General features: G+C 42.3%; 1 protein-coding gene across 1 annotated transcript in view; it reads right to left on the bottom strand.

Annotated features, from left to right (window-relative positions):
- The window catches only part of LOC308289434 (uncharacterized protein), a gene marked incomplete at its 3' end in the record, with an annotated part of 71,276 nt that overhangs the window by 18,060 nt on the left and 27,093 nt on the right, over window positions 1–26,123 (bottom strand). Inside the window, exons 7-15 of the mRNA XM_080731123.1 lie at window positions 25,748–25,780; window positions 14,131–14,215; window positions 12,994–13,085; window positions 7,579–7,659; window positions 7,401–7,439; window positions 6,738–6,956; window positions 3,861–3,926; window positions 2,062–2,187; window positions 977–1,081 (exon numbers count right to left, since the gene is read on the bottom strand). Of these exons, the coding sequence (XP_080587249.1) occupies window positions 977–1,081; window positions 2,062–2,187; window positions 3,861–3,926; window positions 6,738–6,956; window positions 7,401–7,439; window positions 7,579–7,659; window positions 12,994–13,085; window positions 14,131–14,215; window positions 25,748–25,780 (846 nt within the window). The remainder of the gene's footprint in view (window positions 1–976; window positions 1,082–2,061; window positions 2,188–3,860; window positions 3,927–6,737; window positions 6,957–7,400; window positions 7,440–7,578; window positions 7,660–12,993; window positions 13,086–14,130; window positions 14,216–25,747; window positions 25,781–26,123) is intronic.

Genomic DNA, 26,123 nt, shown 5'->3' with positions numbered 1-26,123 from the left:
AGAGAGAGAGAGAGAGAGAGAGAGAGAGAGAGAGAGAGAGAGAGAGAGAGAGAGACAGAGACAGAGACAAAGAGAGAAAGAGAGTTGAGTGTGTTATACTATTTACAATTTAGGCATTTAGCAGAGCTTGTAGATCGTTACTTCAGATGATGAGAAGAAAGTCGGACTATAGAACTATAATAGTTCAGCCAATCAGATAGGGGGAAAAGGATGACATCACAATATCAAGCTATAATCGTGATATCAGATTGGGTGAAGGGTCACGGCAGATGATGAGTAACTCAGAGAAGTACATCAATGTGAAAACCCTTGGAGAAAAAGGTTACATCAGAGGATGAGAAAGCTTGACAAGAACTATAATAGAACGTTAACATCTGCTTCTAACAGTGTTAACTTGGGGAAGTTACTTTGAAAGCAGAACTTGTACAGTTACAAGTAACTCACCATGGCAGTAACTTGATCAAGTTAAAGTTATACCCCTGGAGAAATGTCACTTATAAAGTTTCAAGTTACATAGAAAAAGTAACTTGAGTAACTTGAATTACTTTTTTTTTCAGCGTTAAATTGATAATGTACATTTGGTGTACATGAAACTAAATATAATATCCTACAAAAAAGTCACATGCCAGCAGAAATATGCCTCTCAACTGAGTTTTATGTTTCATTTCAAAAAGGTTGACATTTTTTTTCCTAAAATAAAGTTAAAAAAGAAGAAAATTATGATCTGTTGAGGACATTAAGATCGTCAATCTAAACAAAACTAAATGTAAAATTATAACTATGCTTGTAACTTGAGCCAAAAATTACCCAAAACGTATCTCAGTTACTTGACAAGTTACATAAATATGAATGTAACTCAGCTACCAGCAAGTTACAGCAAAATGTAACTTAGTTACGTAACTCAGCTTTAGCTTCCCCAACACTGTTCACACTAATAATAGAAGTTGGTGTGTGTAGCATTCAGACCAATAACAACCTTATCTTTCTTCTTCTTCTTCTTCTTCTTCTTCTCATCTTCGCTGTCTGAGGAGGAGCTGTCAGAGGATGATGATGATGATGATGAAGAAGAGCTGGAGGAATCCTACAGATGAAGGACAGATACTTTATTCATTTGATTAAACTAGAAAGGCGAGCTCCTCTGTACACCCAACTCTGGGCACCCCTGTAAACATCTGTAACATATTCATCCATGGCACCCCTGTAAACATCTGGAACATATTCATCCATGGCACCCCTGTAAACATCTGGAACATATTCATCCATGGCACCCCTGTAAACATCTGGAACATATTCATCCATGGCACCCCTGTAAACATCTGTAACATATTCATCCATGGCACCCCTGTAAACATCTGGAACATATTCATCCACGGCACCCCTGAATTACACTGTTCCTTTTTAGAATCTTACTGGAGAAATGTCAGTTTCCATCAGAACTGACTGAAAATAACTTTTGAACCCCGGCATCTTTGTTCCGGGGGTGAAGGTTCACCAAAAATAGCCGATCTACAAGTTGTGACGCGTTGTGAGCTTGTAGATTGGCTATTTTTGGTGGAAAGAGTTGGCCATACAGTAGATGGAAAAATAACTCATAAAGTACAGTGCACATCAGGTGTGTTTTTATACTAAGCATATTGAAGTGATATTGATGAAATCCAAATTATTCTCAGGCACCCCTGGACTGACATCATGGCACCCTAGGGTGCCTTGGGGAAACTCTGGTCTAACTAATGGAGCCATGGCTCCCTCTATCCACCCATGGTCTAACTAATGGAGCCATGGCTCCCTCTATCCACCCATGGTCTAACTAATGGAGCCATGGCTCCCTCTATCCACCCATGGTCTAACTAATGGAGCCATGGCTCCCTCTATCCACCCATGGTCTAACTAATGGAGCCATGGCTCCCTCTATCCACCCATGGTCTAACTAATGGAGCCATGGCTCCTCTATCCACCCATGGTCTAACTAATGGAGCCATGGCTCCTCTATCCACCCATGGTCTAACTAATGGAGCCATGGCTCCCTCTATCCACCCATGCCATGCCAAAAAGTCTCTTCACCTCTTCCTTCTTCTTCTTCATCTTTTTCTTCTTCTTCTTCTTCTCATATTCACTGTCTGAGGAGGAGCTGTCAGAAGAGGATGAGGATGATGATGAAGATGAAGATGATGAAGAGCTGGAGGAATCCTACAGATGACGGACAGACAGTAACACATAGAGAAGTGTGATGCATCGCAATGCATGGTGGGATGGAATGGAATCGTTACCTGGTGATTCGTGAGGGCAGTGCCAATGCACGCCTCAAACGCTAATGATGGCTCGTATGATGGTGACAAATGCAAGATCTACAAGCTGACAACGCATCGCTGGCTTGTAGATCTGATGCTTTACATTTGCTCTTTGACAAGAAAGACATGCTTAGCGCAGTGATTCTCAACCTGTGGGTCGGGAATCCCAGGGAGGTCCCCAAATTATTTTGGGGGGTCCCAAGATGATTAACTTAATGTGAAACATTGTTTTCTCACTCAACAGTAGACAAATCAGCATAAAGTTTAAGTATATAGAAGGTATATGCATGTTTCTAAAGTGACAATTTAAGGACTTTTTAATACCTCTAAAATGACAAATTAAACATTGACCAAATTGTCAAATATTAGAATTGTGAAAATAGCAGATCTACATGGTCACAACGCCTGGCAACGTGAGGCGTTGTGTTCATACAGATCTGCTATTTCCACAATAGAAACGTGTTATACAAAATGTAATGCTTCAACTCTTAGTGCTCGTAGGGTGGGGGGCCCCAGTTAAAATATGATTATTTTGGGGGTCTCAGCCTGAAACGGTTGAGAACCACTGTCTTATAGCGGACCTACATTAGAACCACTGGCTTATAGCAGACCTACATTAGAACCACTGGCTTATAGCAGACCTACATTATAGAACCACTGGCTTATAGCAGACCTACATTAGAACCACTGGCTTATAGCAGACCTACATTAGAACCACTGGCTTATAGCAGACCTACATTATAGAACCACTGGCTTATAGCAGACCTACATTATAGAACCACTGGCTTATAGCAGACCTACATTAGAACCACTGGCTTATAGCAGACCTACATTAGAACCACTGGCTTATAGCAGACCTACATTAGAACCACTGGCTTATAGGAGACCTACATTATAGAACCACTGGCTTATAGCAGACCTACATTATAGAACCACTGGCTTATAGCAGACCTACATTATAGAACCACTGCTGGCTTATAGCAGACCTACATTATAGAACCACTGGCTTATAGCAGACCTACATTATAGAACCACTGCTGGCTTATAGCAGACCTACATTATAGAACCACTGGCTTATAGCAGACCTACATTATAGAACCACTGGCTTATAGCAGACCTACATTATAGAACCACTGGCTTATAGCAGACCTACATTATAGAACCACTGGCTTATAGCAGACCTACATTAGAACCACTGGCTTATAGCAGACCTACATTAGAACCACTGGCTTATAGCAGACCTACATTATAGAACCACTGGCTTATAGCAGACCTACATTATAGAACCACTGGCTTATAGCAGACCTACATTAGAACCACTGGCTTATAGCAGACCTACATTATAGAACCACTGGCTTATAGCAGACCTACATTAGAACCACTGGCTTATAGCAGACCTACATTAGAACCACTGGCTTATAGCAGACCTACATTATAGAACCACTGGCTTATAGCAGACCTACATTATAGAACCACTGGCTTATAGCAGACCTACATTATAGAACCACTGCTGGCTTATAGCAGACCTACATTAGCAGTTTTAAAACTAAAATAAAAAAACAATCTCTTCACCTTTTCTTTCTTCTTCTTCTTCTTCTTCTTCTTCTTGTCTTTCTTGTCATCATCGCTGTCTGAGTCCTGCAGAATAAGAAACAACAAACAGATACAATCACACATCTCCATGCTATGTGTCCAGAATAAAAACCTTTCAGAAAATTAAAATGAAAAAGGTTTTTTGAAACACAAACATAATCAGACATTTTAGATTTTCTTTTTTTACGCACCATTATATATAAGTTCAACTGAATGAAGCGCCTTATCATTACATAGAAAATGACTTCAATTTGGTTTGCACACATATTGGCAACACCGACAAAGGCTTGGGCTGAAGCCGAGGCTTATTGTGCCTACCTTTCTTGAGTCTATTTGTGACATATATTTACTATGACACTATGTATTATGGCACATTACCAGTCCACTAGTTCTCAAATGTTTTATTTGCAAGGACACTCAGAGAGTGTACAAATGGAACCAAATGGACCTGTGAAGCCCCTATCATAGTAAGCACCGCGGTGATAAGCTATCCACCGCAGAGTAGTCTTAAAACCTTAAATTAAGTCATAAAACTACAACATTGCGTCATTACTCGCGGTGAAGAGCTTTCCACCGCGAACCCCGACACATCTCTCTGTTTTTACTATCAGACAGATCGGCCCATCACCCCGTTCACTGATTGGTCGATCTAGACGGGAGGCTCTCTCCATTCCGACATGTTGCCACTCCGAAATGGACTTCTTATTGTCGGAGTGGCGACACTCCCATGGGCCTAAGGTTTAGGGTTAGGGTTAGAGATAGGGTTAGTGTCGGAATGGAGACATGTCGGAGTGGAGAGATGCACCCGATCTAGACCAGTCAGTCACAGTGATAGGACTTCACCGTGACTGACTATGATGGCCTCCACTTGTTTTCTCTCTTAATGAGTTTGTGGTGGTCGGCTCTTCACCACAGACTCTGATAGGGGCTTATCAGTGTCCATTTGAACACTCTCAGAGTTTCAGATGGAATTTTGACCAAAAATGTCCACCACAAGCCACCACAAGTTTTTATCCAAAACACAGCTTGAGTAGAGTAGGGATGGAGTTCTTTGATTTTGATATGATAAGGAGCATCTTATCCATCTTGCTTAGGCTAGGGCTCCACCAAAATGGCGGCGTCGTGCCGGCGTCGGACGCGTCAAAAAATGAACCGGGGCGAATTTGAGCGTCCGACGCGGACATTGACGTGGGCAGTGGAGCACCCTTCATTGATTAAAATGGGAGCGTTCCCAGCGTTGACGTTGACGCGACGCTCAACGCGCCCGGTGGAGCCGGGGGGTTATCGAGCCAGGCTTTTATCCAGACCACTGTTGAGCGCTTTCTCGCGGAAAGATGTGAGATGACAAATTCTGTATCTTTTATTATTGGCCGGTTGTTGTGACTGTGATCCATCTTTCTATGAAGATGACAATGACGTGACATCATGGACCGCTATGCTGGATAACAAGCTTGATAAGCCTAAAGTTTATTGATACCTGGTACTCAATACATTTGTTAGGGAGATTGTAGCGGACCCTTGTCTCGAGATCCATCCCTACTCAGGAGGTTATGATTATAACAGGGGTCTTCAGCGTTTTCAGGCCAAGGAAGGACCCCATTAGTCGAGAGAGAGATGAAGCAGGGACCCCCACAACCCATAGTAGATATCATATAGTTTAGTTTCATCGTTTGACAGCACAATCATCAGTGTATTTTGGATTCATGTCAATTTATGTTTTCAGATATATAACCACTTGAACCGTCAATACTTGACCTTTCACTCTGTACTTAGCCTGCTCTTTGCCGAAAATAGCCGATCAACAAGCTGCGAGGCGTTGTGAGCATGTAGATCTGCTATTTTTGGCTAAAGTTCTCAGAATATGGACACCATAGGGTTAAAGTGGTGAATATAGAGAAGAAGAAGAAAAAAAACCTTCTATCACACACAGATTTGGAGGACCCCCTGTAGTAACTCTGAGGACCCCCTAGAGGTCCCTGACCCCCTGTTGAAGACCCCTGGATTAGAATATCAAGGAATAAACCAAAACATTCAACATGTGGTTTAGGCCTAGAATTATTGAATGCTTTAACCAGTGAAAAATAGCTCACATTCGTGAGCTTGTAGATCTGCTATTTTTGAAAAAGTCATGAAAATGTGTGCAAATCTTTGAATATATGTATTTTCAAAGCGAACGTTTGTAACTCAAATTTTGCTTCTGGGTGGTCCCTGGAACTAAATATTTTGTGATGGGGGTCCGTGGCCAAATACATATCATTTTGGGGGTCCTTCACATGAAAAGGTTTGAGAACCACTGACATAGCAGTCTCTCAAGAACAGACTAACTGAGCTCCAGTTGAGTGAAAAGGACCTTTTCTTTGACGATGGCTGGACAGATTGCTGACAAGGAAACATAGGGTTTTTCAAAAAATCTTAGATGGATTCAAAAGACACTTATAGAATCGGGTTCAAAAATAGCAGATCTACAAGCTCACAGAACTGCTGCCACCAGCTTAGGTGGTTGGGGCATCTAGTACGGATGCCCCCCGAGCGCCTTCCTAGGAAGGTCCTCGATGCACGTCCCACTGGGAGGAGACCCCGTGGCAGACCAAAGACCAGATGGAGGGATTATATCTCCAAACTGGCTTGGGAACGCCTCAGTATACTCCCAGAGGGAGTGGAGGAAGTTGCTCAGGATAAGGAAATCTGGAGGTTTCAGTTGGAACTGTTAAGATGGATGGATGGATGGATGGATGGACAAGCTCACAGCACGGCACTCGGTGCTGCGCTGTGAGCTTGTATATCTGCTATTTTTCAATATAAAGCATAAAATAATGATACACCATAATGTGTACCCGTTCTGAATGGGTAAAATACCTCCTTCTTTTTATCTTTCTTCTTCTCTTTCTTCTTCTTCTTCTTCTTCTTCTCCTCTCTCTCCTTCCCTCCTTCTCCTTCGTCATCGCTCAGGTTTCCCGCCTCCATGCCGTCCGCCGTGCTGACCACTTCCTGTTGGCTGGTGACCACTTCCTGTTGGCTGCTGACCACTTCCTGTTGGCTGAGCTCATCTTCATCCTGATGACCATCCTCTTCCTCCTGTCGAACGCGCACGCACGCACGCACGCACGCACGCACGCGCACACGCACACACACATAAAAATTGTAATAAAAAATATTTTGTTTTTTGGGCAAAACAGTACTTTGAGGGCAAAAGGGCCGCTGCACAAAGTAGTTTGAGTTGTAAAAAAGAAAAAGAAAAGAAAAAGAAACAAAGGGGAAAAAATGGGGGAGTGTGTCATGATGGTCATGATCCAATAGGAATCCCCTTCAAAAATAAAAGATAATTGATTGTATACCCCAAAGTGGCTTTTATAGCGCCACCATGAGGCTGATTGTGAAAGAAATGTGGGGTGGAGCAGATTCTCCCTTGGGCCTACAGGGAATGTCACGACAATATCATCTGTTTGTATTCATTAAAATGATTACATTAAAATATCCTACCTGTTTTATTCAATAATGATAGATAAACATTACCCTTACCTGTTTTTTCTCTGCTTCTGCCGATGAATCACAAGAACTCTGTGAAAAAAAGAACATCATTTAAACATTCATGATTAATTTAATTAAAGTAGTCATTAATATTTTCACTCATACAACAAAGTAGGGCATTCATTCTGTATCTATAACATAAAAACAGGAGGTGTACACTGCACTATACCTTCTTTTTATCTTTCTTCTTTTTCTTCTCGTCTTTCTTCTTCTTTCCATCGTCACTGTCAGAGGGGGAGGAGCTAGAATCCTGTGGCAACAGTAAAGTGAACAAAACACCTTTTATCATCTCAGATTTGTGTGAACTTCTGTTTTTCTGTAAATTTACACATATAATGAACTTAATTGTTCGTTAATTGTGGTCTCACTGAACTCAAACTCAAACAGAAGAAAGACTGCGACCAGCTGCGTCCCTTGGAAGTAGGTGGGACGTTCGCGAACGAATCGAGTATTTTGAACGGCTCTTTGAAATGAACGATGGGATCCGGTTCACAGTAGGGAGCCGTTCCTTTCTAATGAACAGTGGTGGGAATGTGGAAATACTCTGCCACAAGTAGAGGTTTTTTGGAATGTTAATATACTTGAGTAAAAGTACAAACGTATTGGTACCATTCAACATTTCATTTAAGTAGCCTACAGAGTACCAATAGTAGAAAGTAGGCAGAATGTCCTGTTTCACAGATTTAATATAAATTAATTAATTAATCAATATTAATAATAAAATATAGAAAAATCTTTTGAAATTAGCTGATCTACAAGCTCACAATGCGTTGCAATGTGAGCTTGTAGATCGGCAATTTTCAAATGGCAGGTATGTAGGCCTACCTATATATGGCAGAAATAAATGTATATAGGGTTGAAGTTATTTGTAATTATAATCAAAAATCTACAAAGTAACTAATGAGCCAGTCTTTTGAACGGCTCTTTGGAACAGATCCCAGAGATCCGGCTCACTTCAAAGAACCATAAATCCCATCTCTAAAAGTACACGCCCATCCTGATCTACAAGCCTACAACGTGGCTTGTAGAGACACCGTTTGGTCTTGTAGATCTTGTTCTAGGTGCGCTACACAGTCATACGACTAATCATAAATCAGGCACCATGAGAAGGACGAAGCAGCACTTTAACGCAGGAGAGGGGATGTCAGAGTTGGATGTACATTAAACGTGTCAAAGAGAACTCATATTATCGTCAAAATAGGACACAACTTCCATATTGAAGCTTCTTTTTTTTTTTCGTTGCGTGAGGCGGTGTTGTGTGTTGAGTCAGTGGATAACGTCATGTGTTTGTATGTGCGTGTGCGTGCGTGTTGCAAAGTACAGCGCTCAGAATCCCGTGGCATCTTGTATTCATTATATTATTTATTATTGCTGTGTTCGAGCCCGACTCAATCTGGATAGAATCCTGTAGCGTGCGGTGCGCCCGACTGTTCAAAGCGGCTAGTGTGAGCCCGTTTAGATTATCTGGCCAGATAATCTGAAAAAATGATCCTGTAGTGTTTAATTCTACCCGATTCAGTCGGGCCCGATTATCTTGTAGTGTGTTGCCAGTAAGGCGGCCGCAGACTAGCCGATAATCGGGCTATTTAATTACCCCCCCGACAATCGGGCTGCCACCGACTGAAACGGGCCCGACAATCGGCCATGAACGTCGTCTAGCGTGAGGTCTCACAGATCCACTCGGAGCCCAGCCGAGTGGCTCGGAGGACGATCGGGGGTAGCCCGACTCTTTTCAAACATGTTTGATATTTTCCTGGATCAGTACTGTCTGGATGACTGGAAGAGCAGCAGCAGCCGCTGATAGACGCAAGTCTCTGAGCTGAGTGACAGATATCCATCTCTTTTTTTTCTCTCCACCTCTCCCTCTGCCTCTCACTCACTCACTCATACACACACACACACACGCGTGCCCGCACACAGACACACTTTTCATAGCGTCCATCAGGTTGTATAATGAATGATTGGGATTTAAATTAAAACTCAACGGCAGCGCATATCAAACAAACAGAAGAAAGACTGCGACCAGCTGCGTCCCTTGGAAGTAGGTGGGACGTTCGCGAACGAATCGAGTATTTTGAACGGCTCTTTGAAATGAACGATGGGATCCGGTTCACAGTAGGGAGCCGTTCCTTTCTAATGAACAGTGGTGGGAATGTGGAAATACTCTGCCACAAGTAGAGGTTTTTTGGAATGTTAATATACTTGAGTAAAAGTACAAACGTATTGGTACCATTCAACATTTCATTTAAGTAGCCTACAGAGTACCAATAGTAGAAAGTAGGCAGAATGTCCTGTTTCACAGATTTAATATAAATTAATTAATTAATCAATATTAATAATAAAATATAGAAAAATCTTTTGAAATTAGCTGATCTACAAGCTCACAATGCGTTGCAATGTGAGCTTGTAGATCGGCAATTTTCAAATGGCAGGTATGTAGGCCTACCTATATATGGCAGAAATAAATGTATATAGGGTTGAAGTTATTTGTAATTATAATCAAAAATCTACAAAGTAACTAATGAGCCAGTCTTTTGAACGGCTCTTTGGAACAGATCCCAGAGATCCGGCTCACTTCAAAGAACCATAAATCCCATCTCTAAAAGTACACGCCCATCCTGATCTACAAGCCTACAACGTGGCTTATAGAGACACCGTTTGGTCTTGTAGATCTTGTTCTGGGTGCGCTACACAGTCATACGACTAATCATAAATCAGGCACCATGAGAAGGACGAAGCAGCACTTTAACGCAGGAGAGGGGATGTCAGAGTTGGATGTACATTAAACGTGTCAAAGAGAACTCATATTATCGTCAAAATAGGACACAACTTCCATATTGAAGCTTCTTTTTTTTTTCGTTGCGTGAGGCGGTGTTGTGTGTTGAGTCAGTGGATAACGTCATGTGTTTGTATGTGCGTGTGCGTGCGTGTTGCAAAGTACAGCGCTCAGAATCCCGTGGCATCTTGTATTCATTATATTATTTATTATTGCTGTGTTCGAGCCCGACTCAATCTGGATAGAATCCTGTAGCGTGCGGTGCGCCCGACTGTTCAAAGCGGCTAGTGTGAGCCCGTTTAGATTATCTGGCCAGATAATCTGAAAAAATGATCCTGTAGTGTTTAATTCTACCCGATTCAGTCGGGCCCGATTATCTTGTAGTGTGTTGCCAGTAAGGCGGCCGCAGACTAGCCGATAATCGGGCTATTTAATTACCCCCCCGACAATCGGGCTGCCACCGACTGAAACGGGCCCGACAATCGGCCATGAACGTCGTCTAGCGTGAGGTCTCACAGATCCACTCGGAGCCCAGCCGAGTGGCTCGGAGGACGATCGGGGGTAGCCCGACTCTTTTCAAACATGTTTGATATTTTCCTGGATCAGTACTGTCTGGATGACTGGAAGAGCAGCAGCAGCCGCTGATAGACGCAAGTCTCTGAGCTGAGTGACAGATATCCATCTCTTTTTTTTCTCTCCACCTCTCCCTCTGCCTCTCACTCACTCACTCATACACACACACACACACACACACGCGTGCCCGCACACAGACACACTTTTCATAGCGTCCATCAGGTTGTATAATGAATGATTGGGATTTAAATTAAAACTCAACGGCAGCGCATATCAAACAAACAGAAGAAAGACTGCGACCAGCTGCGTCCCTTGGAAGTAGGTGGGACGTTCGTGAACGAATCGAGTATTTTGAACGGCTCTTTGAAATGAACGATGGGATCCGGTTCACAGTAGGGAGCCGTTCCTTTCTAATGAACAGTGGTGGGAATGTGGAAATACTCTGCCACAAGTAGAGGTTTTTTGGAATGTTAATATACTTGAGTAAAAGTACAAACGTATTGGTACCATTCAACATTTCATTTAAGTAGCCTACAGAGTACCAATAGTAGAAAGTAGGCAGAATGTCCTGTTTCACAGATTTAATATAAATTAATTAATTAATCAATATTAATAATAAAATATAGAAAAATCTTTTGAAATTAGCTGATCTACAAGCTCACAATGCGTTGCAATGTGAGCTTGTAGATCGGCAATTTTCAAATGGCAGGTATGTAGTAGCCTGGCTCCAGCCAATAGACCCGCCCACTCTCTGAGTGAACTGCATCTCTTGGTCTGGATATGTCATATGACGAGTCTCTTGATTCGGTTCAAAGCCGTATCTTGGCGAACCGACCAATGAATTCAAAGCAAGACGGAAAAAAATCTACAGAAACAGTGGAGGGAGGGGTGGCTGCGTGGCTCACCAGAGTTCTTAATTGCTCCCTTTGAACTTCAAAAGGACTCCGAACTGCAGGCATTGATTGAGCCATACAAGTGTCGAGTAGCTCGTTAGTGATTCTCTCTAATCAGTGAAACATCAAAGACACTGACCTGTTGGGTGCATGTCATTGAGGGGAGGGGGAGGAGGGATTGTTTTGTGTGCAAAATTCAAACACAACCCTCCCACCAGATCGCTTGTGATTGGGAATTTCAAATTTTAAATCCCCTCCCCTTTGAAATCTCAACACAATGGCTCAGGCTCAGACTCTTAAGCTCCAGCGTAGAGTCTTGAAATCAGGCTAGGTATGTAGGCCTACCTATATATGGCAGAAATAAATGTATATAGGGTTGAAGTTATTTGTAATTATAATCAAAAATCTACAAAGTAACTAATGAGCCAGTCTTTTGAACGGCTCTTTGGAACAGATCCCAGAGATCCGGCTCACTTCAAAGAACCATAAATCCCATCTCTAAAAGTACACGCCCATCCTGATCTACAAGCCTACAACGTGGCTTGTAGAGACACCGTTTGGTCTTGTAGATCTTGTTCTGGGTGCGCTACACAGTCATACGACTAATCATAAATCAGGCACCATGAGAAGGACGAAGCAGCACTTTAACGCAGGAGAGGGGATGTCAGAGTTGGATGTACATTAAACGTGTCAAAGAGAACTCATATTATCGTCAAAATAGGACACAACTTCCATATTGAAGCTTCTTTTTTTTTTCGTTGCGTGAGGCGGTGTTGTGTGTTGAGTCAGTGGATAACGTCATGTGTTTGTATGTGCGTGTGCGTGCGTGTTGCAAAGTACAGCGCTCAGAATCCCGTGGCATCTTGTATTCATTATATTATTTATTATTGCTGTGTTCGAGCCCGACTCAATCTGGATAGAATCCTGTAGCGTGCGGTGCGCCCGACTGTTCAAAGCGGCTAGTGTGAGCCCGTTTAGATTATCTGGCCAGATAATCTGAAAAAATGATCCTGTAGTGTTTAATTCTACCCGATTCAGTCGGGCCCGATTATCTTGTAGTGTGTTGCCAGCCTTAGATACACTCGGACTGAAACACCCGAGGAAAACACCATCCCTACAGTATCTGAGGGATTGAATGTACAGTAGGAGTCTCAAAAGTAATGTTGGAGTGGCCGTTGGGTAGATCTTTATGCCCATATATGGTGTTCCATGTTGGAGTGCCCGTTGGGCAGATCTTTATGCCCACATATGGTGTTCCATGCGAGCCCACACTGTTTTGTAGGAACAATATTTCTAGTTTATATAATTAGAATCACATGAATCACACGATGAAGGATTATACCTTTGTCTTCTTTTTCTTCTTCTTCTTCTTCTTCTTGTCTTCCTCGCTGTCAGATGATGATGATGATGATGATGAAGACGATGATGAAGATGATGAAGAACTATCGGAGGAGGAGTCCTGGAAGATGATTGACATTTCAGAACAGCTGTAGTCAAAACACGGACGCGCGCACGCACGCGCGCATGCACGCACATCACTGACGTCATGGGGAACCACTCTAACATAGTGTGTTTGCCGCTCTGACATCACGCTCTGGCTTGTGATGTCACACTAACAGAATCCCTTTTATGCCCATATATGGAGTTCCCTGATGTCATCAAGATTAATCCCATATCTACAGTAACAGGATATGGGAATGCCCATATATGGAGGCCACATCGGCCACATACCACCCTAACAGAATCCATATATGGCCAAGACAGATGGCCAAGACAGCCCATAATCTGTGTGGCTGCTTCTACAGACAGGGATCTCCATGTATGGGCATAAAAGGGATTGTATTTATGATGGTCATAGACATCATAGGACTTTCACATAAAAGAGAAGGTTTTGGACATACAAGGTTTCCTCCCGACAAAGACGATGTAATGTAGGGGTACCTTGGATGAAAAACAATATTCATGGGGTGCCCTGAGACAAAAAGCCTGCCTCTATGCCTTATTGGATTGAAACAGTACTCTGTACAGAATTGGGGATGCGGTATCGTTACTCGTGGTATCGGTACTCGCCAGATACTGCTCACAAAGCGCCCGAGTACCCTGTGTGTTCCGCCACTTTGCCTTTCTCTCTCTCTCTTAATAAAGTATCAAAAGTAAAAATGCAAAATGTTTGAGCATAGCAGATCTAGAAGATCATCCACAGTATAGGAATTTCCCAAAAAAGTGAAATGTGTGGCAGTTGTGCCATGTTCTGGGAAAGCAATGCAATAATTTAATGTGTTATATACAGCCAGAAAGTGAGGAACATCTGATAAAAAAATAATTAAAAAAAAAAACTTAATTTAAAGACATTTTGTATTATTAATTGTTCTCGTATCGGTACTCGGTATCGGCGAGTACTCAAAATGAAGTACTCGTACATGTACTCGGTCAGCAAAAAAGTGGTATCGGGACATCTGCTTTATAAATGTTTAGACACATGCCTTCTTCTTCTTCTTCTTCTTCTTCTTCTTCTTCTTCTCCTCCTCGCTGTCGGAAGAGGAGGAAGAGGAGCAGCTGGAGTCCTGGGAAGACAAGAACACACAAAGAAGAAATGCTGAGATTAATTTAGGCCCTAAATTCTCTCATTTGCAAATCCCGCCCCATTCTGCCCTCTTACTATGGTGGTACAGATGACCCTGGGCAGATTGTTTTTATAGTGGCAGTGAATGGGGGGAGAGGGTATTTTCATTGCCTCATTATTGCTATTTAAAGTACCAAAGGAAAAACATCTAGGTGATATTAATAAAAAGGGAAGACAAAGGTACAGTAGTTACATTGCAAAACAGGGGGTTTACCCGAAAATATATGTTTTAATTTGTTTAATCCCAGTGGGACAGAATCACCATTGCAGATTATTTTATAGTGGAAGTGGATGGGGGAAAAATATTGTTCATAGCCTCATTATAGCTATATAAAGTACCAAAAAAAACACATCTACGTGATATTAATTTAAAAAAAAGACAAAACAGTAGTTTTCCCCCGAAAATATACGTTTTAATTAGTTTAATCCTCTGGATCAGACAGAGGAGAGAGATAGAAAGAGAAAGCGCCGTGCATTTTGGGTAGGAAAATGACAGCCAGCCTATAGTTCTCCTCACATAATAGGCTGGCTTTCGTAATTCTGCCCATTTAAAATATATGTACCCAATCAAAACTCTTAGTTACATTGATAAGGTCCATGTGAACTAGTTTGTTGAAGCTTATTTCATTATAATGAGCGAAATCGCGGACTGTTGTTGAAAGCCTGAAGCAACATTCTCTCACTGCACAACTCCACCCCCGATAGCAAAAAGTGAAGGATTTTTTCCTGGTTGGCCAGTCAGGGAGTCTCAGGGACCAATCAGAAGGCTGACAAACGGTCTATAGAGCATCGCAGTTGAAGCCCCACCCCGTCCTCACTCTGGTGTCGGAAGCGTTTTCTCCATTCATTTCTTGCATAGACATTTCATAAAGTATTTATTTAAACGTTTTTAAGCCTTGGACAAAGCCATCTCGGCTGGAGAGGGATCATGTCAATATTCACATTTTTTTGAATGCAAAGATTAATTAGAAAGTTGAAAAAAAGGGCAGGGTACAAGACTGTGTACATCATTATTTTTAAAATTGCGGAAACTACACTCCCAGAATGCATTGCGAATGTTGTTGTTGTTTCCTGAAATATAGCCCTTAAATCAAGCTCAGTTTAGTTATCCAGGCCAGCATATGGCCTGAAATGTAGTGATTGTCATCTCTGTGGACGCTCTTATCGTCATCCTTATCACAGTGCATCATATTTGTAAAAGAAAGACGATCGCTCACGGAGTTCTCCTGAAGTGCAATAATCCGCCGGGAAGACAGGGGGCAGTAGCTACTTCCTTGGTAACCGCAAGATATGTGAAAGAAGAAGAAGCTAGACCAATCACAGACGTCGATTTCACCGGATGTACATGTTAAGCAGTACGGGAAATGCAGTTCTTCTCCGTGCGATCTTGATTAAAACGTGTTTTTACTAAAACTAGAGTGATTGCATACATACTCGGGGGTTCTACAGGAGCATATAACCATTTTACAACCACCAGCCGAGTGGTAAGTGTACATTGAATTGCTACGACTTTGTGGCTGATAATGAAAAACCCTATGGTGAAAATGAATGGAAAATGGACTTCCGACACCTCACTGCGATGCTCTATTAGGGAGTCTTAAGCCTGTATCATAGTCGGGTCCGTGGTGGAAGGCTTTACGCCGCGCTGTAGTCTTTTCGAGTCTTTTTGAGTCATGAAACTACAACGTTACATCATTCCTCACGGTGGGGAGCTTTCCACCGTGAGTCCCAACACATCTCTCTGTTTTTACTATCAGACAGACAGGCTCTACACCCAGTTCACTGATTGGTCAATCTAGACTAGTCAGTCACGGTGAATAGGACTCCACCGTGGCGTACTATGATGGCCTGCACTTATTTTCTGACTTGATGTTGAAAGCTTTCCACCTCAAATTTGCGGTGGATAGGTCTCCACCGTACACTCTTCACTGGTAATAGTCCTTAAATTATCACTTCAATGTCTTCTGGGGACCCTCCCAACCCCCCTAAAAAAAGCACATGACCTTATATGTCCGCAAACTGACGAGAGGACAGCTGTATCTACCATGAGAAATGTTGCAGCTTATCCGTCTGTCCGTCAGTCAGTACCATAGACTGTAGAAAAATATGGACGAAACGAAGCCATTGGTTTCTATGCAGCGTAAATGGCCCTTTCTACCCCTTGGAATGGGTAACGCCATCATAGAATTGTAAAAGCATCGGAGATGCTATTGGCTGCCAACGGTCACGTGCAACGCAGGGATGCATGGGAGAATGTGGTCGGAGCCTCCCGAAATACAGCACACGTAGAAGAACACAGCCGGCTGGTATCAGTTTAGTTGGCCACGCCCCCCCACAACTTTATCATTTATTTTAAAATACATTGGACCACATTTCGACAAAACGAATATGATGGTAATTGAAAGGCATTTTTTAACTAGCGATAGGAACCATACAGTATTCATGAAAATGTTAATTAAGGTTAGAAAACGAAAGGGGAAAATGAATGGGATCCAATGGTGGGAAATTCTTTTTGCGATCGGCCGGGGGGGGAAACAGCGCAACTAGCGGCCAATCATAGGAAGTTTTAGTTCCGTATCGGAGTCATTTTAAATCGGCAGAACTATGCCCCTGGTCAGTACACATTTCTACAGTCTATTTAGTGGTTCCCTTGTCACTGTGACACCGCACAACAAGTATGATGGGTATTGCCTAACGACCGGAGGGGCATCATTCCCCACGGGGTTAGGGTTAGGGTTAGAGGGGCATCATTCCCCACGGGTGGCAAAGCAAGCAGGCTGCGTATTATTGCTCAAGATGAAGACAGACAGATACAGAGATATCCATATATGGGCATAAAATGGACGCAGACAGAAATATATCTCCATATATGGGCATAAATGGACACAGGCAAACAGATAAATGGGATTTGGGTTAAAGGGTGGGGAATTCATTCCTATTTACATCGTTCCTGAGTAGGCCAGTCCCCAACTAGATGATTGGCCGCCAGAAGGGCAGAGCTCTCCATATATGGGCATAAAAGGGACACAGACAGACAGATACAGAGATCTCCATATATGGGCATAAAATGGACTCAGACAGACAGATATCTCCATATATGGGCATGATATCTCCATATATGGGCATAAATGGACACAGGCAAACGGATGGTCAAAACGGGTCCTATGACAACAGGTATAATGGGGTTTGCATTAAAGGGTGGGGCATTCATTCCCTATTTACATCATTCCCGAGTTGGCCAGGTCGCCGACTAGACGCTCGGCCGCCCTTCTAGTTATTTATAAAGGAAAATAAGACTGGCCCAAGAGCCTGCTTTACTCTGATTTACACCCTACCTTCCCCGAAAATGTTAATATTAAGTCTGTATATATATATAAGGATAAAATAAATACCGGTACATTGTCCATATGGGCATTCCCAGATGATGGGCATAAGGGGGTACCCTTATGCCCATATATGGAGATTCCTAGGCATCAAAACAAGGCCTTAACTTGCCAAGGAACAGCTTGGATTTAGTAATTACCATAATGTTTTATGCCCATATATGGAGATCCCTGTCCCAATGTTATCAATATTAAGGGACATATCTGGGAATGCCCATATTTGGTAATGCCCATATATGGGTATGTTTTGACATACACATAACATTGTTGACTATCATGCCAAGTCACTGACACTGGTCACTGGGAGCCGTCTGGCTAAGGACTTTGCCCTTATGGAAACACATGCAAAATGCAGGTAAAACCTAGCCTGATTTCAGACTCAGAGTCTGACATTGTGCCCTGTTTGAGCGATTTCTGGAGGGGAGGGACTTTGACGGCATGGATTGGTTATTTGTTAAACCCACCCCCCACCCCCTGTGCTAATTGGAGGAGCCGTCATTTGGGCTCCAGAAATCACTTATTATGAACACAATTCCAGACAGGAGAAACAGTCCACTCTGAGAGTGGGCGGGTCTATGGGCTGGAACCAGGCTAGGTAAAACCTACATTTGTGCTATCAAAACACAACATTAGAGACACCATTTACTGAGGCATAGCTGACCCGTAAAATCTATATTTGGGCATGGCCGACATATGACCTCATCATGATGAAAAGGACAAACACAGCTGAATTGTATAAATTATCAGTGCAGAAACCATGGCCAAGACTCTTATTCTCAGGAACCCTAAATACGTGTATTGTATGGTATTTTACCATTTTGGTGTTTGAAATGTTGCACTGGACTTTACATCAGGAGAAAATGGATTCATTTAGCTGTAGATTATATGGTGCCGTTGTAACAGTAGGGCACAAGGTGTACTGCTTTGGCACCTTGTCAGGCTATTGGTCCAGCCCTTCGGACGCCTCATCCGATGAGGACGACCTGCCTTACAACCTGTGTGACATGATGCACGTGCATATCTTCAACACAGTGTCTTTGTGCTGGGAGACGTTGGCACCAGAGACAACTGGACGAATCGAGCAAGACGATGAGGATAAAGAAGCTCGCTGGCAGACGTTGTCCCAACAGATAGTTGAACAAATCGAGCAAGGCAACGAGGCTGAAGAAGCTCGTCTCATAGAGGAGTGGTTGTCCCTAGAGAAAACTGGACAAACTGAGCAAGTAGTGCCAGTTCCACGCAGCTTGGAATGTGGCCACACAGCTGTGCTGATAGACCACGTTATCTATCTCTGGAGTGTGCATCGCTGGATGAATTATATCTCCGCGTTTGATGTGGACACCCACAGATGGTTGGAGTTTCATGTTTGTGGGGCTGTTCCGATGCCCCGGGTGGGACACTCCGCCTGTGTCTGGGGGAAGGACATGTACATCTTTGGAGGATTGAACGAGCTGCAACACACAAACTCCATGTACAAGTTGGACACCGCCAAAATGGTCTGGTCTTTAGTGAAGACCGGAGGTACTCCGCCACCTCGTACGAGGGATCACTCTACCACCGTCATCGGGACAAAGATGTTTGTATTCGGGGGGCGGTCGATGAACAACATCTTCAGCACATTTGACAAGGAGACAAGCTGCTGGCAGAGCCTGACTACTTCACATCTTCATGGACACTCAGCCGGACACTCAGCCTTTGCCTACGATGGAGAGCTGTACATACTTGGTGGTTTGTACAATGATCTGTGGAAATTACATTCAGAGTCCAGCTCCTGGAAGATGTTAAAGCCCAAGGGCAAAGGCCCGTGTGCATACCGTCTGCACAGTGCCTTGGTGGGAGATCGTGTCTTCTTCTTTGGAGGAATTAGAGGCGGCCGGGTTGAGGACATGTACGCCTTAGACCTGAGTCCTGGTCTCAAGGTGTTATGCAAGCTAACGGTTCTTCAGTACGGTCTGGAGAAGTCGGTCCCACATGACGACATCTGGAGCGAACTAGCAGCCATGATTAACAAAGAACCCTGCCGTAACCTCTATAAGAAATACCACAGATGTCTGTGTCATGGACCTTGCATTTTTTGAGCAAGTTTCTGTTTTGTCTTCATGTACTTTGCAGAAACTCACAGTGAGCAGGAGAGGGGAGTTTAGCCTTGGCCAAGAGGAGGAGATGGGCAGTGATTTGGCCACCACTGCCGACCCGGCCATCAGGAGGGTGTAGCGGAACACGGGTGGAAACACCTGATGATCGATGGTTACAGCCTGAAGACATCAAATTTTCCTGGCCAAGGCTACATTCACCAAACGTGAATGGAGGAGAAGCATTGTTAGATGTAATTATAATCATATAATATAACTCTGGGCAACCAGTGACTTCCAGGAAAGTCTGGATGGAAACCGAGGAAGGTCGGTGACGCTGGAGAGACAGAATATGACCACCAGGAAGAGCCTGGCGTGGGTGTATGAGGTTAGCAACCTCATGCACAGCACTCGCAAGAGTGCACCAACTCAAGCTACAGACATTTATACAGATACCCTCAGAGTCTCCTGAGAGGGGGGGAGTATGTGAGACTCAACAATACAAACACAACGGTAACAGCCCTTAACTAATCACAGCTAACGAGATAGCTCACCTAAACAAGATCAGCTGTAGCAAAACTATAGCAAAATGCTGAGGAAAAAGGCTACGGACACACATTTTACTATGGCAAAACGCTGAGGAAAAAGGCTACAGACATACGACATATGACATCACTAGACAAACATGATGCTACACACACACATTTTACTATAGCAAAACGCTGAGGAAAAAGGCTACAGACATACGACATATGACATCACTAGACAAACATGATGCTACACACACACATTTTACTATGGCAAAACGCTGAGGAAAAAGGCTACAGACATACGACATATGACATCACTAGACAAACATGATGCTACACACACACATTTTACTATGGCAAAACGCTGAGGAAAAAGGCTACAGACATACGACATATGACATCACTAGACAAACATGATGCTACACACACATTTTACTATGGCAAAACGCTGAGGAAAAAGGCTACAGACATATGACATATGACATCACTAGACAAACATGATGCTACACACACACATTTTACTATGGCAAAACGCTGAGGAAAAAGGCTACAGACATATGACATATGACATCACTAGACAAACATGATGCTACACACACACATTTTACTATAGCAAAACGCTGAGGAAAAAGGCTACAGACATACGACATATGACATCACTAGACAAACATGATGCTACACACACACATTTTACTATAGCAAAACGCTGAGGAAAAAGGCTACAGACATACGACATATGACATCACTAGACAAACATGATGCTACACACACACATTTTACTATAGCAAAACGCTGAGGAAAAAGGCTACAGACATACGACATATGACATCACTAGACAAACATGATGCTACACACACACATTTTACTATAGCAAAACGCTGAGGAAAAAGGCTACAGACATACGACATATGACATCACTAGACAAACATGATGCTACACACACACATTTTACTATAGCAAAACGCTGAGGAAAAAGGCTACAGACATATGACATATGACATCACTAGACAAACATGATGCTACACACACACGTTTTACTATAGCAAAGCGCTGAGGAAAAAGGCTACAGACATACGACATATGACATCACTAGACAAACATGATGCTAAACACACACATTTTACTATGGCAAAACGCTGAGGAAAAAGGCTACAGACATATGACATATGACATCACTAGACAAACATGATGCTACACACACACATTTTACTATGGCAAAACGCTGAGGAAAAAGGCTACAGACATATGACATATGACATCACTAGACAAACATGATGCTACACACACACATTTTACTATAGCAAAATGCTGAGGAAAAAGGCTACAGACATACGACATATGACATCACTAGACAAACATGATGCTACACACACACATTTTACTATAGCAAAACGCTGAGGAAAAAGGCTACAGACATACGACATATGACATCACTAGACAAACATGATGCTACACACACACATTTTACTATAGCAAAACGCTGAGGAAAAAGGCTACAGACATACGACATATGACATCACTAGACAAACATGATGCTACACACACACATTTTACTATAGCAAAACGCTGAGGAAAAAGGCTACAGACATACGACATATGACATCACTAGACAAACATGATGCTACACACACACATTTTACTATAGCAAAACGCTGAGGAAAAAGGCTACAGACATATGACATATGACATCACTAGACAAACATGATGCTACACACACACATTTTACTATAGCAAAACGCTGAGGAAAAAGGCTACAGACATATGACATATGACATCACTAGACAAACATGATGCTACACACACACGTTTTACTATAGCAAAGCGCTGAGGAAAAAGGCTACGGACACACATTTTACTATAGCAAAGCGCTGAGGAAAAAGGCTACGGACACACGCACAGCCACTTATAGGAGTGGTTTGCACCGCTCAAAAATACATCAAGACTGGACACAGTTGCAGCGCACAACTTGGTTGGTGAGTTGGTGAGACGAGGAGAACAGGGCTGGAGTGGGACCCAAAATCTGACCGGCAATCATTTACACCCACCCAGGCCACATGTGCTCGAGGGCGTGCGCGGGCAAAGTTTGTTATTCCATATAGACTGACTCTTAACTCCTAAACTGAAGGCATGTTTTCACTACAGTTCCGGAATTTTTCCTGCAAAATAATTAGCATAATGATTTTCAACTTGCCGGGAGTTTTGTTTTTTGGGTGTTTTCACATGCCCTCATTGGCAGCGAAAATGCTGGCATGGCCATAGAATACCTAGTTTTCACTAAACCATAGTCACGGTATGAAAGTCCGTGTTGCCAGACTTTGCGAGAGAACTAAGCAACCAGGTGTACGAAAATAAGCCCCAAAAAGTGATATTATCTAGGCCACACGAGCACTTTAAAACTACACGCATCGCCACATCAGCTAATTGAAAATTACCGATCTACAAGCTCACAACAAATAAAACGTAACCAGCAACTATCATGTACAAGCAACTTCAAGCCCAGAGTCGCTTATAATTAGCAGACATGGCAACACTGTCCGCTTGCTTGCTTGCTTGCTTGAGTCTTCTTTTTCTAGGCCCAGTTCTCACCCAAAGTCTGCATAGAAGGTCCGGATCAGGGACCAAATGTTTACATTGTTGCATTTTGAATTTGGGCCGGTTAGCGTTCACATTGGGACTTTTGTTAAAAGAACCAAATATGTAAACAAATGACACGTGGTCATACGGTCACCAGCACTTTCGCCTATAACATATTCGCCTACACGCATTTGGTCCTTTCGCCTGGCATTTTCGCCGTGGAGGAGAGTCTTTTCACCTACCTGTCTGAGCCATTTCGCCTACCCTCAATTCTGCTGTCAGACTGTCCATGTTTGCAAATTATCTCTTTGTCATTTACCCTATTAGGTAGCACTTTACAATAAGGACCTGTTATAAATCATTTATAAACATTTATAAACAGTTTGTAGATGAGTAATAAACATGAACAAACTGTTTATTGACATTTATAAATGTTTACCTAAACATTTATAACTGTTTTAAACATCATTTACATGTTATTAGTAAGGTATTAGTATGTAGTAAACTAATCATGAATAAACCATTTATATACATTTGTAAATGTTTACTAAATCATTTATAACCAATGCTAAAAATCACCAATCATCATGTGTAGGAATGCATTTACGAATGTCTGTTAAGGTGACCTCCATGTTTGTCCATGTTTAATATACGCTTTGTAGATGTTATCAAGAGCCCTAATGTAAAGTGAAGACTCACGGTCGCAAGTTACTATGAAAACCTCCACCAGCTGTCTGTCTGTCCGTCACACTTTTGGCCCTACTCTTATCTCCGGCACGGTTGCCCCTATCCATGCCAAACTTTGCACACACTCCTTGGCTGTCAAACCACAACCTCCGCCCCTGATTTCTCATGTGTCCCTCTTCTAGCGCCACCATGAGGTTGCTTATCTCCCAATTAGGGAGTCTTACTGATTATTTACATCTGTCTGTTAATGTGGCCTCCTTGTTTGTTCATGTTTAGCAGTTTGGCAAGTTTGGCATGGATAGGGGAAACGGTGCCGGAGATAAGAGTAGGGCCAAAAGTGTGACGTGACGTGACGTGACATGACGTGACGTGACGTGACGTGATGTGATGTGATGTGATGTGACGTGGCGTGGCGGACAGACAGACAGCCGGTGGAGGTTTTCATAGTAACTTGCGACCGTAAGTCTTCACTTTACATTAGGGCTCTTGATAACATCTACAAAGCGTATATTAAACATGGAGGTCACCTTAACAGACATTTGCAAATGCATTCCTACACATTATATGTGATTTTTAGCATTGGTTATAAATGATTTAATAAACATTTACAAATGTATATAAATGATTTATTCATGATTAGTTTACTACTTACTAATACCTTACTAATAACATGTAAATGATGTTTAAAACAGTTATAAATGTTTAGGTAAACATTTACAAATGTCAATAAACAGTTTGTTCATGTTTATTACTCATCTACAAACTGCTTATAAATGTTTATAAATGATTTATAACAGGTCATTATTGTAAAGTGCTACCCATTTTATTCCTAAAAAATGGCAAAATAGTTTTTTATGCCTGTTGACAGGCAAGGTTGATTCTATAGGCTATTTAGGTGTAGCATATATCTTATATAGACCTATATAGGCTAGAAATAACTTTAGGATTAAGCATATCTTCCTGAGGTTAAGATTAGGTTTAACCGTTGAGGCACAGTTTACAGAGCTATATAAGGATGTTAAAGGATCTCAATGGAAAATAACAAATAAGCCTCGGCTTACCCGAGTTTCCTTTTAGTTGACCTTGTACCAGTGAACTGTACTGTCATGAAACTGTACCTTTTCCTATCCAAAATGTCTAATAAATACCTCAATCAATCAATCAATCAATCAATCAATCAATCAAAAGGCATAAACCATCAGCAGAGGTGAGTTTCTTTGCGGCGACTATTCTAGTATTCATGGTGAGTATCGTAGTGCAGGGATCTAGTGAGAAAATAAACGGGACCACCAAATATTCTAAACCAGGGCTCAGTAACCTTTTTGAAATGAAGTTCCATGTTTTTATTTTCTAGATAGTCAAGTCTGTCATGTCAACATACATTTTAATGACACCCCATCAAACATTCTGACATATTTTGATTGGCAGGACGTTGTTATAAGGATCATTATTACCTGGCTTGGTTGAATGCTTGATTCTGATTGGTTGAGCGCTGAAATCAACAGTGAATTATAGGCGTATAATGACCGCTCCGCTCTATAATTCACCGCTGCCTAATCAACGGCTCAGAGCAGCTGCTGCAGTCAGGATGCACTGCGTGGATTTAGTGCCATATCCAACATGTCAGCCATGTAAACAAACACACAGTGACATTTACAACTAAACGTTGCTTTCAAGAATGTTTTTAAAAACATTTGAGGCGAGAAATAGACAACGTAGTAACAGAAAATGGATTCTATTTGATCAGCACTTCCTTGTTTTCCAAGGCGACCGTGTAGCGCTGGGGGTGACACACTTTCAGTGGTGTGTAAACAAGGAAATACTTTGTTTTGTTTTTAGTTTTGAGTCAAATTATTAATTGTATGTATTAGCCGGGTAATAAGTGCTATAAGGTCTTGCTGCTTGGTCATTATGGCTTATATGGACATGACAGGCTGATAATTCCCATAATGGCCGCGCAGCAAGACGTTATCACATACTTAGACTGTAGAAGTATGTGCAGGATGTCATCTGCTGCAAATTAGGTGACAGTGTGCCAGTCATCACCCTCCTCTCTGCCAACATGCTGGCACCGTGCCTGGTTGCCACCCTCTGTTCTAAACTTTCCATGATTTTGCCATTAATCCAGTTCTTTGAGACACCCGGGCCAAACAATGATTCAGTAATGATCAAAATGTAGTCTTATTTTTAGCATTTTTGTATTTAGTTTGTTTTGAACATGTTTTACCTTCTTTTTCTTCTTCTTCTTCTCATCGTCATCCTAGAGAACAAAGAGAGCGAGACAAGAGGAAAGAATTTAACCAATTTAGGCTCACAGCCAGATATACAAGCTCACAGCGCTGCACCGAGTGCCGCGCTGCCAGCTTGTAGATCTGCTATTTTTGAAAAAGTCGTGAAAATGTGTGCAAATGTTTGAATATAAGTATTTTCAAAGCGAACGTTTGTAACTCAAATTTTGCTTCTGGGTGGTCCCTGGAACTAGATATTTTGAAATGGGGATCCGTGGCCAAATACATATCATTTTGGGGGTCCTTCACATGAAAAGGTTTGAGCACCACTGACATAGCAGTCTCTCCAGAACAGACTAACTGAGCTCCAGTTAA

This window comes from Nannobrachium achirus (genome assembly GCF_963921795.1).
Source record: "Nannobrachium achirus genome assembly, chromosome: 8".
Taxonomy (NCBI): domain Eukaryota; kingdom Metazoa; phylum Chordata; class Actinopteri; order Myctophiformes; family Myctophidae; genus Nannobrachium; species Nannobrachium achirus.
The sequence above is the reverse complement of the archived record's forward strand: the minus strand, read 5'-3'. Positions and strand labels throughout refer to the sequence as shown.